This window comes from Natator depressus, chromosome 6 (genome assembly GCF_965152275.1).
Source record: "Natator depressus isolate rNatDep1 chromosome 6, rNatDep2.hap1, whole genome shotgun sequence".
In the NCBI taxonomy this organism is placed as follows: domain Eukaryota; kingdom Metazoa; phylum Chordata; order Testudines; family Cheloniidae; genus Natator; species Natator depressus.
Window position 1 is genome coordinate 124,134,311 of NC_134239.1, and position 16,205 is coordinate 124,150,515.

Sequence of the window (16,205 nt, forward strand, 5' to 3'; positions counted from 1 at the left end):
TGGGCCCCACTCTACAAGAAGGATGTGGAAAAATTGGAAAACGTCCAGCGGAGGGCAACAAAAATGATTAGGGGACTGGAACACATGAGTTATGAGGAGAGGCTGAGGGAACTGGGATTGTTTAGTCTGCGGAAGAGAAGAATGTGTCGGAATTTGATAGCTGTTTTTAACTACCTGAAAGGGGGTTCCAAAGAGGATGGATCTAGACTGTTCTCAGTGGTAGCAGATGACAGAACAAGGAGTAATGGTCTCAAGTTGCAGTGGGGGAGGTTTAGGTTGGATATTAGGAAAAACTTTTTCACTAGGAGGGTGGCGAAACACTGGAATGCGTTACCTAGGGAGGTGGTGGAATCTCCTTCCTTAGAAGTTTTTGAGGTCAGGCTTGACAAAGCCCTGGCTGGGATGATTTAGTTGGGGATTGGTCCTGCTTTGAGCAGGGGGTTGGACTAGATGACCTCCTGAGGTCCCTTCCAACCCTGATATTCTATGATTCTATGATTGAAGTGTTCTCCGACTGGTTTTTGAATGTTGTAATTCTTGACGTCTGATTTGTGTCCATTTATTCTTTTATGTAGAGACTGTCCGGTTTGGCCAATGTACGTGGCAGAGGGGCATTGCTGACACATGATGGCATATATCACATTGGTAGATGTGCAGGTGAACGAGCCTCTGATAGTGTGGCTGATGTGATTAGGCCCTATGATGGTGTCCCCTGAATAGATATGTGGACACAGTCGGCAACGGGCTTTGTTGCAAGGATAGTTTCCTGGGTTAGAGTTTTTTTTGTGTGGTGTGTCGTTGCTGGTGAGTATTTGCTTCAGGTTGGGGGGCTGTCTGTAAGCAAGGAATCTAATTAGCTAACAAAGAGAAAGTTAAGAGGTGACTTGATTACAGTCTGTAAGTTCCTACATAAGGAAGAAATGTTCATAATGGGCTCTTTAGTCTAGCAGACAAAGGTCTAAGATGATCCAATGGCTGGAAATTGAAGCTAGACAAATTCAGACTAGAAATAAGGTGTATATTAATGATGAGAGTAATTAACTACTGGAACAATTTACCAAGGGCCGTAGTAGATTTTCCATCAGTGACAATTTTTAAATCAAGATTAGATGTTTTTTCTAAAAGTTCCGGCTAGGTATTAGTTTGGGAAGTTCTCTGGCCTGTGTGGTGCAGGAGATCAGACCACATAGTCCCAGTGGTCCCAGTCTGGCCTTGGAATCTATGAATCTATGAGCTTTTATCAGACATGTCTGCCAAAGGACATTTATGTTTACCCTTTCACCAACTAATATCTCACAAAGAAAATCGTTCTCGTCAGATCCTACAGTGAGAATTGACTTTGCTAAATAGGGTAACTTTTGCTTTGCACATTGCAATAGCTAAAACAGGGGTTCTCAAACTGGAGGTCGGGACCCCTCAGGGGGTCACGAGGTTATTAAATGGGGGGTCACGAGCTGTCAGCCTCCACCTAAACCTCGCTTTGCCTCCAGCATTTATAATGGTGTTAAATATATAAAAAGGTGTTTTTAATTTATAAGCTGGGGGTCGCACTCAGAGGTTTGTTCTGTGAACGGGGTCACCAGTACAAAAGTTTGAGAACCACTGAAAAACATGACATGGTAATGAGGAAACTTGATCAAAGATAAAGTTATCTGGCTGTCCACTAGGTGGCATGGTTGCAGTTTTTTTAGAACATTGATGTAGGCTTGTAGTAGTTAAAGAAGAACATAGATTCGTAGATATTAAGGTCAGAAGGGACCATTATGATCATCTAGTCTGACCTCCTGCACAATGCAGGCCACAGAATCTCACCCACCCACTCCTGCGAAAAACCTCTCACCTATATTATCAGAACAGGATCTGCAGCTGGTGTAAACCAGAGTAGCTCCATTGATCTCAGAGGCACTACACCAATTATTACCAAGTAAGCATCCAGCCCACTGAGTCCATCCTGCTGCAAGAGCAGGAACTATCATGTATTCATAGAATAATACTTATTTAGCTGTCCTGTAGCGCTTGTCATCAGTAGATCTCAAAGTGCTTTGCAAAGGAGGTCAATGTCATTAGCCCAGTTTTACAGATGGGGAAACTGAGGAACAGCGTAGGGAAGTGACTTGCCCAAAGTCACCCAGCAGGCCAGTGGCAGAGACAGGAAAGAACCCAGGTCTCCTGAGTCCTAGTCTAATGCTCTATCTGCTAGGCAGTGCTGCCTTTCTTAAACTGAAGCTACTCTTGATTTTAGTTTAAAGGCCAAGAAATTGTTCATACAGGGTTGCAAATGTAAATAATGAATCCCAAGTTGTCAGATGTAAACACCATGAGCCCAGCCCTATAAACCCTTACTCCTGTGAGTAATCTTTTCTCACATGAGGATTCCCACTGTAGCCAATAACAGAGTCGATCCCATGGCATTTTTCATTATGAGAAAGATTGAAATAGCCCTGAAGTCTGACTTCCACCACCATTGAAATCAATGGGGCCAGCTACCCAGCTCTGGCTTCAATGGAGCGAGGCCATTTGACTCTGGTAGAGGGTAATTTGGTAATATGCATAGGTTTTTAAGACTATTTTTGCACAATACTGCATCTTAATGCTAGGATTGGTTGAATAGACCCCAGAGTCTTGAACACCCACCGGTGTTAGCTTTGGATTTGAGGGTTGTCTGTTCTTGCTAACTTTAAAATCTTGTTGCAGATTTTGGTTCTCCTTTCTCTGTTGCATCAAACACAAGCTTGTCTTCATTTTCAGGGCCCTTCATGGTCTCCGCCCACCCCAGCCCTCATCTCTCATTCTCTATCAAGCTGTTGATGCTCATCTCTGCTCAGCCCGTCATGCCAGCCTCACTCCTCTGCTTGTCAAATTTTCAAACAACCTCTTTCGTGTTTTCTGCCACGCTGCCCCACGCTTGGGAGAAGCTCCCCGTCATCATCCACAAAGCCATCTCCTTAGCCTCCAGATCCCTTCTCAAAACTCTCCTTTGCCATGACTCCTATAAAAACCCTGACCACCGTTAGGCTCTTGGTCTGTGTTTTGACCAGTATTTCTCATCATTGTTTCCCGGTACTCCTGTATCCATCAGCTGTCTCTTGTCTTACACTTAATGTCCTTGGGGCAGGGACTGTGTTTGTTCTGTGTATGTACAGCATCTTGCCCAATGGGGTCCTGGTCCGTGACAGGGACTTGTAGGCACTACAGTAATTCCCACAATAATAATAATTTTGGGATGTCTTAAATACAGTAGTGAACTCTGTGACAGACTGACAATGTCCTGCCATATCCTGGCCAGACCTCATGGAATTAAGATAAACTTTAATGAGTTACGGCAAACCTTATTGAATTAGGGTTAATATCTTTGGACGCCAGTGTATTAACAATGCCACTGTGTGTGTGTTATGGTGGAGTTTTATGTACCTTCTCTAGTATGAGGTGGAGGCTAATGTAATTCCTCCGGCTATCAGCCCTGTGAAGGCACCCCCGGGAGAGGTGTGCCTATATTTGATCAAAGTGGATCCTCCAGGGATCAATAGACAAAGAGGATTTTTGGATAAATATTCTGGTATTAAACTGGCTCAGGGTTTTCTTCCTGATCCGGCAAAGGAACAGGATGCTGGTCCCTGGAGGGCCCCAATCCCTAGGGAAAGGAAGGACTGGGCCTGTAAGCCTGAATGCTTGTTCTGAGCGGAAGCTGTGGTGAACTTGAAACCACAAGGAATTGCCCTGGGGTGGGGAGCTGAAGGACTGCTCCTGCCGAAGCCCACATTAGGGTTGGGGTGAGCCCCAATAAACTTATTAGCAGGCATGTAGGCTCTTTTATTGATTTTAACGTGGTTTCTCTAGAACGCTTTGTACCTTGTGAATACAGCAAGCTTGGATTGGCAGTGTTGTGCGGGACCTTGTCACTGTGGCAATGACACCTCTTACCTGTTTCGGAAGGGAAAGCCAGCAGGTGTGCTTGGGCATCCCATCTCTGCTGGGAAATACACAGGGAAGGCAGGGGACTGTGCAGTCAGAAGGGAGAGAAACTCCTGTCTCCACCCAGAAAGGCCGGGGTTGGGGAGCCGGAAGCCAAGAGTGGCTGCCCTGGCCGGATCACTGAGCGGGGACGCAGGGGCATGTACCCGTCTCAGTGTATTGTTTTTCTCCTCTAGCTGTGAAGATTCTGATGCATTGTCTGCTCGACTCTTCTTCTGCCATTGTCAGCGGGTCCCGGATCTGACCCAGCCGTGTAGGAGGACTCCCATGGAGCAGTCACTGACCACACTGAACATCCACACGTATCTCAAACTGATGGCAGAACCCCTTGTGGTATGGGTTGAAATGATACTCACCATAATCTGCACTGCATTAAAGCACTCGAGGCTTGCCTGTAGCCCAGAGCAACTCCATGCGCAAGACCTGGTGTGAAATCTTGACCCCACTGAGGTCAATGGCAAAACTCCCATTGACTTCAGTGGGGCCTGGGTTGGATCCCTGGGTGTTAGTGTGTTGGTTGGGAGCACTGCAGAGGGTATTGTACCCTCCAGGGGGACAAGGGAGAGAGAGAACTCCGGAGCCTGCCTCAGAGCTCTGCAGAGGGTGTTTGTGTCCCTGCAGACATTTCAGGGCGGATGCTCTGGTTGTGTAAATTGACTTCCATGGGTTCACGCCAGCAGAGACTGCCCCCAACCTCTGTGGCTGCAAGGTGCCTGGGGCAGTATCCCCTCCACTGAGCTAGACGTGGAGAAATGGGTCAGAACGAGACCCCCAGGGTGCACGGGACACCCTTCATTGGGGCGTACTGTGCCCTGGCACAGTCATGCAGAAGATCAGTCATGCCTGGGTCTGTCATGCAGAAGATCAGTCATGCCTGGGTCTGTCATGCAGAAGATCAGTGGTCATGTGTTAGCTGCAGCAGCTTGATGAAAAGGGGGAGGGAAAAAGAATCCAGGTCTTACTGTTCATTCCTGGTGGGATTTCTAAGCCATCGTAGGGATTAGGGTGCTGGGGGTCAATGGTCTCAGATAATAAGGTGTAGATTTTTAATAGTGAAGGTAATTAACCATTGGAGCAACTGACCTCGGGGTGTAGTGGCAATTTTAAAATCCGGATTGGATGTTTTCCCCAAAAGATCTGCTCCAGTTTAACCACACCGCTTGGACTTGAAGCAGGAATCAACTGAGGGAAGACCCATGGCCTGGGTTATGCAGGAGGCCGGACTAGATGATCACAATGGTCTCTTCTGGTCTTAAAATCTATGAACATTTCAGCCTAAATTGTCACAAGATGCTCCTCCATTTAAATATCAACCCTAATGGGCGTATTCAGATGGCAATGATCCAGATTTTGGTTTTGGGGTGATTGGATCCTGTTTATTTAGGATAAACTAAGATATTATCTCATTACCTACTTCGCATAATTATCTAAAATCTAAGCTTGTTGATCACCTGTGTGTGATCGCTAGCATAGACTGTGAAGATATTTAACCATTTAATTGTATCTCTTCTCTAGACTGAAGTTGCTGAAGATCCAGAAAAGGTTTCAACTGTCCACCTACAGCTCGGCCTGCCGCTGGTATTTATTCTCAGTCAGAAGGAGACCTATGAAGTTGATAAGAGAACTGCTGAGTTTGTTGCATGGCAGCTGCTGGGGAAAGCAGGAGTTGCCCTCTTATCAAGGTATTTAAGCTCAGTAATATTAACATCTCGTATAAGCAATCCTTCTTTTGAAGGCGACTTATATCTTTGTGTTGTATTCAGGCCAACTAACAAGTGCTACACTTTCTGTTCTGTTACACCGGTATACATTCAAAATAACTTCAGTGAAATTACACTGGACTTATACAAGAGTAAATCAGAACAGAACAGAGCCCTTGACAAGTTGTCAAGTTATTGGTCCCTGCATGCAGAACTGTTTTGCTGACTCATCTTGGCAGTCAGACCAGGCTGGCCTCATTAGCTTCAGCCCAGGAGTATAAAAGAGGGGGTGTGTGGTAACACAGGAAAGAGAAATGGACAATTTGGGAAGAAGCTCAGACAAAGGATTGTGTTTTGTTCTTAAATTATGAGTAAAGGAAAACCCAGGATGGGACAGGAGTTGTGGATGCTAACCCAGAGTATGTGCTGGACTGAACTGGGCTCTCTGCATGACAGAACTCCAAGTAGGGTCTGATTGCTGTTTGTGATACTATTATCAGTGAGCAGGCCGCTTGGAAGACCCTGTGCTTTTGCTGCCTGGTAACTCTGAACTCTAAGGCATCTCATGGCAATGTGCTTGCACTCTGTGAGGAGGTGGAACAAGGTGATGGCCGCGCACTTTGCAAAAGCCCTGTCTGCTGCCCTCTCACAAGTTGCACTGTGGCAGCTTGTGCAGAGCCTTTCCTTCTGGGTTTGGCTTTGGTCATCCATCAGATTGCTCTCTGATGCCTGCTGGAACTAGCTCCGGGGCTCCTGGCAGCCTCAGTAGCCACTAGTCTAACTCTGCTCTCCCTGCAGCCAGTGGTAAAACTCCCTCTGACTTCAGTGGGAGCAGAGTCAGGCCAATACCACGTAAGAAACCCACGCCCTTCAAAACAGCACCGCGAGAATTCACACGCTTCTCTGCTTTACTTTGAAAGAAATATACAAGACACACTGATCTAGATCCAAGGCTATGGCTGAGCAGCTCACAGCACAGCTGAGGGGGTGGGCAAAGGTAGCCTGGTATCTCCCCCTGATTAGGGGGTCAGATGCTGACAGCACCCCTGTGCTGCTAGAGAACCACCAGTGCCCATGAGTTAGGCAGTAGCCAGGGCAGACTGTTACTTTATCCATGACACCATTTAACATCTGATTTGTATTTTGAAAGGGATTCCGTAGATCTGAACGTTCTTCTCCGGTCTAACGTGGCCCTCAAGACAGCAGAAGAGGTTAGTTGTTGTATTTATTCATGACACGATTGGTTCACGTTTAATCTGATTGCATGAACATAGTGCAGTTCCCGGTAGAAGTTCGAGGTGTTATTTTTCACAATTGTTTTCCTCGCTATTCTTTAACAAATCGCCTTGGATGCGTAAAATTGACATTTCTTCCCTTATCAATGCGTTTAACAGCACGGGTTCATTAGCGTAGGGCTGCTCATGGCTGCTGACACTGAGCTACTGGCCAGGTCTACACTGTAAACGTACATCGGTATAAGTATGTCGCGCAGGGGTGTGAAAAATCCACCACCCTGAGAGACACGGGTCTACCAACCTAACACCCCTGTGCAGACAGCACTATGTCGATGGGAGAGCTCCTCCTGCCCACAAAGTTACCGCCTCTCGCGGAGGTGGATTCGTTATGCCGAAGGGAGATGCTGTCCCGTCACTGTAGGAGCGTCTTCACGGAAGTGCTGCAGCATTGTAAGCGTAGACTTGCCCTCTGTGAGTTAAGAGAAAGCAAACGTTATAACAAGGCTGTAACAAGGTGGCTCACCTCTTAAGGGCCAACCTTGGTCATAGAACGAGTCACACCTGGGCGAGACCAGGGTGGTGGCCTTATAAGGAGGATGCAGTGAAGGGGGTGGAGGGAGTTCAGGAGAGGGTGAAGACTCTGAGACACTGAGAGAGCTGCAACAGAGGAACCCAGGGGAGCAGGAGGATCGTATGGGGAAACCCCAATGGAATTTGGGCCTAGAAGCTTGGGGTGAGAAGTTTGAGCTCCAGCAAGGGACAGCTGGGAAGATGGGCTGGGAGAGGAGAATGGAGCAGAAGCAGAGCTCTGGCTGTGAGAGGACGCCCCAGAGCTAAGTGTGGCTGGCTGGGTGGTGATGGACTTTCTTCTGGCACCCTGAGGATTGCTAAGAACAGCTTTTGTTATTAAAGCAGCCCCAAGGAGGGGGTGTTACCCACTTGAAAGCCTGCATGTGTATGGGACTAAACAGGACAGGGTGCTTGCAGAGCGACCCCTGGCCATGAGAGGGTGCTCAGTAAACAGCCTTCCCACCACAGAGTCCCTGGCTTTAAGATGGAGCTTGATAAATGTATGAACGGGATGGTATGCCGAGGTCACCTGTGATAGCTGGGACTGGAGTCGATAATTCAGCTGGGCCCTTCCATTCCTATGTTGATGTGTGTTTTGGGGGCAAAACAGATACGGTGAAATTCACCCTGTGCAGAAAGCCAGCATGAGGCCTATGAACCATTTAGGACTCCCGAAGCCTCCAAGGATTTGAACTTCACAGAGGCCTTTGACAACGTGCCTCCCAAAAGGCTAGTAAGGAGACTATGTTGGGATGGCATGAGAGGTAAAGTACCTTCGGAGGGACCTGCCCATGCTAGGGAACGGGCAGGTGGGTTGCTGGATGAAGTTCAGTGTTGATAAATGCCAGGTAATGCACGTTGGAATGAATACACTGAACTTCTCACGTGTGTGCAAAGCACGCAGGATTGGACCTGAATCTAACTTCATCCTTGGGTTTTCCACTTGTCAGGTGAGTGACACACAAGTTCCAGCTCTGCTGTCTGAGACAATAGGACGAGCCCCTAGCTTGTTCACTGTATTTCTGCTGTAATGAATTTCCTTTTAAATCCATTTTGTTGAAATTACACCGGATAAGCCTTTTCCTGCACTGGTAGGTCTTTTACATACAGAAGGTGAAAGCAGCCATCTAGCCTTATGAGCCCGTAGCCACAGAAACAAGGGAATGGAAAGGTAACAAGGACAGAATGAGAATGCATATCAATTCAGTTTGTTCTTCTGGTTTCATGTAAACACAATCCAGTTACACCCAGGATTCTGTTCTTCATCAAGGCCCTGTTTTCCTCAGAACGATAATTTGTGAGAGGTTCCCAGACAGAGATGAAATGGTCAGGTTTGAGTGACAGAGCACACAGGAACCAAGGGTACGGCTGCACTGCAATAAAAGACCTGCCTCTGGCCTGGGTCAGCTGACTCGGCCTGGCAGGGCTTGGCTTCTGGGGCTATAAAATTGCAGCGTAAATGTTCAGGCTCAGGCTGGAGCCCGAACTCTGAGACCCTGCGAGGCGGGAGGGTCTCAGAGTCCGGGCTCCACCGATGCCCAAATGTCTACACTGCAATTTTTAGCTCCGCAGCCCGAGCCCTGTGAGCCGGCGTCAGCTGACCAGGCTCTCAGACTAGGTGCTGCAGGTGTTTAATCACAGTATAGACAGATCCTTAATCTGCCCTTTGCCTCAGTCTCCCATCTGTACAATGGGGAGGATGTTTCCCTATCTCTCAGGGCTGTTGTGAGGATAAAATCCTTAATGATCCTGAGCCGCTCAGATGCTCTAGGCATCAAGGCCAGATAAGTACCTAGTTAGACAGCTGGGAAGTAGTGGCAGACCATGTAGAATCCAGTCCAGTAAGAGACATTTTCTGATAACAAATAGCGGTATGGAGTAAAATCCTTTGGTATAAAAGTAAAACCCATCAATGGGAGCTCATCCCAAAAGCCGACAGCAGCTCCTTGCTCAGAAAGGGCCTGATCCTGCAGTCAGACCCCTTGCCAGTGTGGGAGCCCTGCTGGAACCGAGGGGGCAGGAGCAGGGCCCAGATTTGTTCAAAAGTTCATCACCGAAGAAGGATCATCCAATGGTGAGGGCGCTAACCTGGAGCTCTGGGTGCAAGTCCCTGCCCTGCCACAGATTTCCTCTGTGACCATGGGCAAGTCACGTAGCCGCTCGGCGCCTGAGCTCCCCACCTGTAAAATGGGGTAATAGCACTGCTCTGCCTCACAGGGGTGTTTTGAAGAAAAAATAGGTTACAAGATTGTGAGGTGCCCAGGTGGTCCCTAGGTGGGGACTCTTTGATTGCCTTAGGTATGTAAAACAGAAAGCTGTCAAGATTGTAGTCATGGTTCCAATTCCTCTCAAATAGATTTCAGTCTTACTTTGATTGCAAGTTGCGATGGCAGGGGCTGTCTATTGTTTGTCTTGTACAGCACAAACACATCAATAAAAATTAATAAGGGTATTTCGTGGTGCTGCACAAAATATCCTCGTAGCGGCAGTGTAGATGTTCATAAAGCAAAGGTCTGCTTTGCGTAACACGGTTTGTAACAGAGGAAGAAGGTGGAATCTAGGCACGAATCTAAGTTTGGGAAAGGAAAGGTTCTTGGACTCCTATCTGAATGGGAGACCTTTCCGTGCTAGAATCCTTCTCTGTGTCAGGATTGCTGCAAACGGTAGTTAGAATTCTTATTTTCTGGGAAGACCAATAACGCATCAGCATTTCATTAACGTTCTTGATCGTCTCAGGGGACCTGCTCGTGGCCCCAGTAGCTTGTCTGAAATGGGTGACGGCATCCACTTGCAGAGCAGAGTTTCGAGTGGACGTGTTGCATAATTTGTAGACATCTGCAAAAGCAGGCGTTAGCCGCTGGGCAGCTTATGGCGGCTCACGTGACGCTAATGTAGCCGCCTGGTGGAGGCCGGCAGCCAAGCGCGCACAGTTCCATCGCTGGAGGGAAACCAGACGCTCTCTCCTGAGAGGTGCGGCAACAACCAGGCGTGTTTTGAGTAAGATCCACGTGAAAAAGACACTTGCTCCTGTTCTCCTTTTTTCACCAGTGCCGGTGGCTGGACCACATTAATGGCAAAACACAGGGCTGGGAACCCACTAGATTAATATAAATATGGGGTTTTAAAGCTACTGCCCAGAGACAGTAGGAACTGCCTGGTCCCAAGACTGAACCCTGCAGGGCAGCTCCCACTGGGGAAGGGGTGTGGGAGGGTAGTTCTTGCGGCAGCATTGTCTCCCCAGTTTGCTGCTGCTGCTCCCAGGTCTTGCCAGCTGCCCTGTGCTGACCGTAAGTGTGCCAGGGAATAGGAGAGGGGAAGAGAGGAGAGTCACCCCGCAGACACCACAGCGACCCTCTGGGCAGGAGGAGGAACTGCAGAGTCGTCTCGACTTGGATGCCTGATGTTCCAGCTGCCGAGTGTGAGAGTCTGGAGCCATGTGCAGCAGCCCTAGAAGTCTATTGACATGTCCAAAACCAAACAAAAAGCGGCCACATGGTGCCGTTGAGTGCCCTCTTGACTCCACTTTATATTGCAGTGACTCCAGCTATTGCAGGGCACAGGTGCACATAAATGCCCTTGTGTCCCAGCTGGTGTTTTTCTCTTCCCCAGGGTGCGCCGATCAAATACCTGGTTTTGGAAGATACTGATGAAATAATAGCCCTTGTGGAAGACAAGATAAAGGGCGAACAGATCCAGGAAGTTGAGGATGAAAGTGACAATAATGACCAGGGTAACGCTGGTGTTTGGAATTCTCCTTTTCACGCTTAGTCACGTGCTCGTTAATTACTAAGGAGAGTTACTCATACAACGAGGGCCTCCTTGCTGGAGACATTCTGAAACATATAGAAGTACTGTAGTCGCACAGGCCTATGTGATCCAAAATGGCTTGGGTGCCTTAATTTTTAAGGGTCCAACTCGAGACACCTGCTTTTCAGAGGGCGGGTGTTCATCGCTGTCAGAAAACCAGGCCCCTTTGAGGTATTTCAGGTCAGGCCCCCAAAATCCAGAGCCACTTTTGAAAATCTAGGCTGCTCTCTTTTGAGTGCCCATGCGTGCTGTGCTCAAATTCCATTTGAGTTAGAGAGTACGTGCCCGGGCGAGTCTTCCTTTAAAATACATTCCTAGAAAGTTGCTCATGTGAATGGGATTCCTAGCTAAAAGCGTTGTGTACTCCAGGGGTCACATCCTCAGCTGGAATAACTCTGCATCATTCCAGTCACTTTGGTGAAGCTCAGAGTTCCTAGCAGAACCGTGCGAAAGAGTATATCAGTAGCAAGCCCTGACTGCTGCTTATTACACTGATCAGAACAGTCTCCCTCTTATTCCCCATCTGCCTGTCCTATCCACTCCTTGTCTCTCATCTCTCTTAACTCTTAACTCTTTGGGCCGTGGACTGTCTTTGTTGTATGTATGTACGCATCTAGCGGAATGGGGCCCTGATCTTGACTGACGCCTCTAGGTGCTACTGAAATACATATTTGCATCCTAATAAATTGCTTGGTTTCTTCGGTCTTTTCAAACCCTGGCAAATGCTGAGTTCCTGCTGCATCTGTGTGCTCATGTTTATGTGTACGTTGATTTGCTGTAGAAATTCAAGATGACCAGGTGATGGAAGCGGTTTACAGAGATAGGAAGCGAGAACTCCCTTTGGAACTTATCCGTACCCTGACAGAAGAAACTTTTAGTGCTGCTCTGACGGAGACCGCCCACGTGGTGGTGCTATTCTACGCCAGTTGTGAGTACAATACACATATCCATAGCACCGTGGGTGCACATTTCTTGTATAGTTTAGTATATTGTTACAGTCCCTGTATTTATTTCGTTATTTCTATTTAAATAATAGCTGAAAAGATGCCAGTGGGAGGCTCCAAATGTCCTCACGCACCCTGAACAATACAATTAAATCAACTTCTGTAATAGATTAATACTGAACAGAGACAAGCTTTTTGTTTTTGAAGGTCTCTATATCAAATACTTAGGTATTTCTTTTTTAGTGACATATAAATTCAGTGTAATTCTACCTTCCGCATAGCAAGCCTAGTGCCAGAACAATTCACCACGTTAAATTGGAAAGCTACCATCGCTGTCTATAGTGATGGCAAAACTTGAGACACTGAAGATGCATGATATATGGAGAGTAACCCATCCTGTCGACCAGGAGTGACTCTGCTGCCGACAGACAGGCCATGTGTGATGGACCGCTGTTGACAGTGTCTCTTGTATGTTGCAGGGGAAGCGGTGTCCCTGGCGATGTTGCAATCGTATGTAGAGGTGGCCATTGCATTAAAAGGTACAGTGCCAAAGCTCCATTGCGTGGTTAAAAAGCAGGCGGTGTTCATACCCTGTACCATGTCCTCCTTTTACAAGAGAGGAAGTTTAACTGATGTGTATATATATATAGGCACTGATTCCGTGGGTGCTCCGGGGCTGGAGCACCCATGGAGGAAGAAAAAGGGTGGGTGCCGAGCACCCACCAGCAGCCCCCCATATCAGCTCCTCCCCCCCCCACAGCACCTCCCACCCGCTAGTGGGCCCCGCCGATCAGCACCTCCCGCTCCCTCCCAGCGCCTCCCACCCACTGCAATCAGCAGGTCTGCAGCGTGCAGGATGCGTTGGGAGGGAGGAGGAGGAGCGAGAATGGGGCATGCTCAGGGGAGGGGGTGGAATGGGGTGGGAAGTGGTGGGAAGAGGTGGGTGGGGGTGGGGCCTTGGGGGAAGGGGTGGAGTGGGGGCAGGGCCTGGGGCAGAGCGGGGGTCGAGCACCCCCTGGCACGTTACAAAGTTGGTGCCTCTGTGTATATATAGTGTGGGTGAATCCTGGCCAAACTCCAATTGAGTGCTATGGGGAGAGGATTTCATCCAATATATATACACGCACATACAGACACCCGAGGGCTGCTCTAATTTCTGCAGGCTTGTAATAGCCCCTGAGAGTACATCTACACTGCAATAAAAGACCTGGCCCGGGTCAGCTGATTCAGGCTTGCAGGTCTCGGGCCGTGGTGGTATAAAATTGCAGTGTAGACATTTGGGCTTGGTCTGGAGCCTGGGCTCAGAGACTCCGTGAGGGGGGAGGATCTCAGAGCCTGGGCTCTCCCCCGAACCTGAACGTCTACACTGCAATTTTATAGTCCCACGAGCCTAATTCAGCGGACCCGGGCTCTGAGACTCGATGCCGTGGGTTTTTTATTGCCATGGGGATAAAACTCCATCGGGGCCATTCTATGGCGAGGATCACTGGAGCTCAGTATTATCCAGCCCTGCCCCCAGAATGCCCCCTCCTGTTCCTGATACGCCCTCCCTGTACTGGGAGAGCATCCCCGGAGGGACTAGCATAGAGCCAGGCTGGAGGGAATCCCCCGCTGCTGACCCAGGGAGGTGTTAAGTCCTTTTGTGCCACTCTGACCACGTATTAAAAGGGACCTTCACAGGACTGAGGATCTGGCCCATAGAGTCAAATTCTGTTTTCCGTTACATTGGGTGTAAATCCATTGACTGCACTGGGGTTATTCCGGACCAGTGTAAACGAGAGCAGAAATGGGTTGCAAGTGGGCATGAATGTGGACAAGTCCAGTCTGAAATATCAATAGCAGCAGGTGTCAAAATATGGTCTTAAGAGCAAGGAACGTGCTAACATCAGGGACAGCTCTTATTCGGTATTTGCATTATAGACGCTCTGAGCCCCACCCAGGGATCAGGGCTAGGTGTGGTACAGACGTATAACAAAACGACAGTTCCTGGGCCAAGGAGCACGAGGCTTGTGTGTGAGTTGCTTGTAGTGCGAGGGGTAAACGAATAACACCTTGGAAACAAGAACGAGAGCCGTTTACCTACTCCACTACATGGGGAAAGTCACCCTTAGGCACTAACAGTCGGTAGCTACAGTAAAGGAGCAGTTATAGCAAACATGAGGACAGTGGCAGAAGGTGAAATAACTCTTGGACACAAAGAGGCAAGAACCTGCCATAGCAGGATGCCCGTGTGACACTCCCAGGGGTACCCAGGCTTGGGAGTTACCTCACCACTACCCGCCCTTAGTGTGAAGCAATCTTGTCTTCACTTGCTGTGGGTCAGCTCCCTGAAAACACCAGCCTCTGGCACAAGCACTGCCTTCCAGGCCTCTGCAAGCTTCGCTCTCCCTGGACGGGAAGCAATAGGTACATCCCTACAGCCGAGTCCTCAGAGCCTCCCTTGCAGTGTCCAGCCCCTTCTCCATGGGACACTCACAGAATCACCAGGCCTGCTGTTGCCAAAGGAACAGTACACACCAGCTTGTCAGATTCACCTCTTGCCCAGCACTTCGTTCAACACCACAGCACTGAGATATATTTCCAGTGAAAACAAGAACGGGTTTCCTGTCAAAGATTAGAGATTCAAATAATAGTGGGTCTGAATATTGGAAACCAGTGGTTACATATAAAACAAAATCATAACACGCTTTCTAGAGACTAAACTTAACGAACAAGTCACTCTCTTGTCTAAAGAAGTTTCTCGCACCCAAAGTTCTCTCCAGTGGTTTCAGCCAAGCCTGAACTTGTGATGTAAACCTCCGGATAGGGTTCACTCCCCTTAACTCTTCCTGTTAGATTTTTTTTCCCTCTGATGTCCTCACAGTCCTTCATTTGCTTTCAGCTCAGACTCGTGATAGGTGACTCGTGAAGGAGAGAGTGCTCAATTGACATGTAAACAATAGATGATACAGACTTTAAGGTCTTATTTTCAGTGTCTAGACACATAACTCCATACGCAGTATCTGTACATACATTTCATGATACTAATGACCAGCGTGACACTGGCTCTCGTTTGAGAATTCATGCGACATTCTTTGGCGAACCAAAATGTACATACCAGAATCAGGAGATTCCTGTAAGCCCCTTGACAGCTGGCAGTAAGAGATTCTTGGGTCATAGTCCCCAAATCAAGGAATGTAAAATGATGGTGCCCTTGGGGGATGGATGCTGTCCTAATTACCTGTAAAACCTCATAGAATCATAGCAATGTAGAGCTGGAAGGGACCTCAAGAAGTCATCAGGTCCAGCCCCCTGCACTGTGGCAGGGCCAAGTAAACAAAGACCATGCCTGACAGCTGTTTGTCCAACTTGTTTTTACAATCTGCCAATGATGGGGATTCCATGACCTCCCTTGGAAGCCTATTCCAGAGCTTAACGACCCTGACAATTAGAAATTTTTTCCTAATATCTAACCTAGATCTCCCTTGCTGCAGATTAAGCCCATGACTTCTTGTCCTACCTTCAGTGGACAAGAAGAACAGTTGATCACCTCTTATAACAGCCCTTAACATATTGGAAGACTGTTATCAGGTTCCCCCTCAGTCGTTTTTTCTTAAAAAAACAGGGCCTGTTTAGTCTTAACCTTTCTTGACAGGTCAGGTTTTCTAAACCTTTGATCATTTTTGTTGCTCTCCTCTGGGTTCTTTCCAGTTAGTCCACATCTTTCCTAAATTGTGGTAACCAGAACTGGACACAGTCCTCCAGCTGAGCCCTCACAAATTCTGAGTAGAGTGGGACAATTCCTTCCTGTGTCTTACAAACAATAGTCCTGTTATTACACCCCCAGAATCATATTAGCCTTTTTTGTAGCTGCATCCTGCATATTCAGTTTGTGGTCCACTGTAACCCCAAGTTCCTTTTCAGCAGTATTTCTGCCTAGCCAGTTATTCCCCATTTTGTAGCTGTGCATTTGATTTTTCCTTCCTAAGTGAAGTACT

The 16,205-nt window shown here is 48.0% G+C and overlaps 1 protein-coding gene across 4 annotated transcripts in view; it reads left to right on the forward strand.

The window, feature by feature from the left end:
• The window catches only part of TXNDC16 (thioredoxin domain containing 16), a 78,204-nt gene that overhangs the window by 27,866 nt on the left and 34,133 nt on the right, over nt 1-16,205 (forward strand). For all 4 annotated transcript variants that reach the window (XM_074956513.1, XM_074956512.1, XM_074956511.1 and 1 more), the window contains 6 exons: nt 4,149-4,305; nt 5,488-5,654; nt 6,823-6,883; nt 11,087-11,207; nt 12,066-12,212; nt 12,708-12,767. In XM_074956513.1, the coding sequence (XP_074812614.1) occupies nt 4,149-4,305; nt 5,488-5,654; nt 6,823-6,883; nt 11,087-11,207; nt 12,066-12,212; nt 12,708-12,767 (713 nt within the window). The remainder of the gene's footprint in view (nt 1-4,148; nt 4,306-5,487; nt 5,655-6,822; nt 6,884-11,086; nt 11,208-12,065; nt 12,213-12,707; nt 12,768-16,205) is intronic.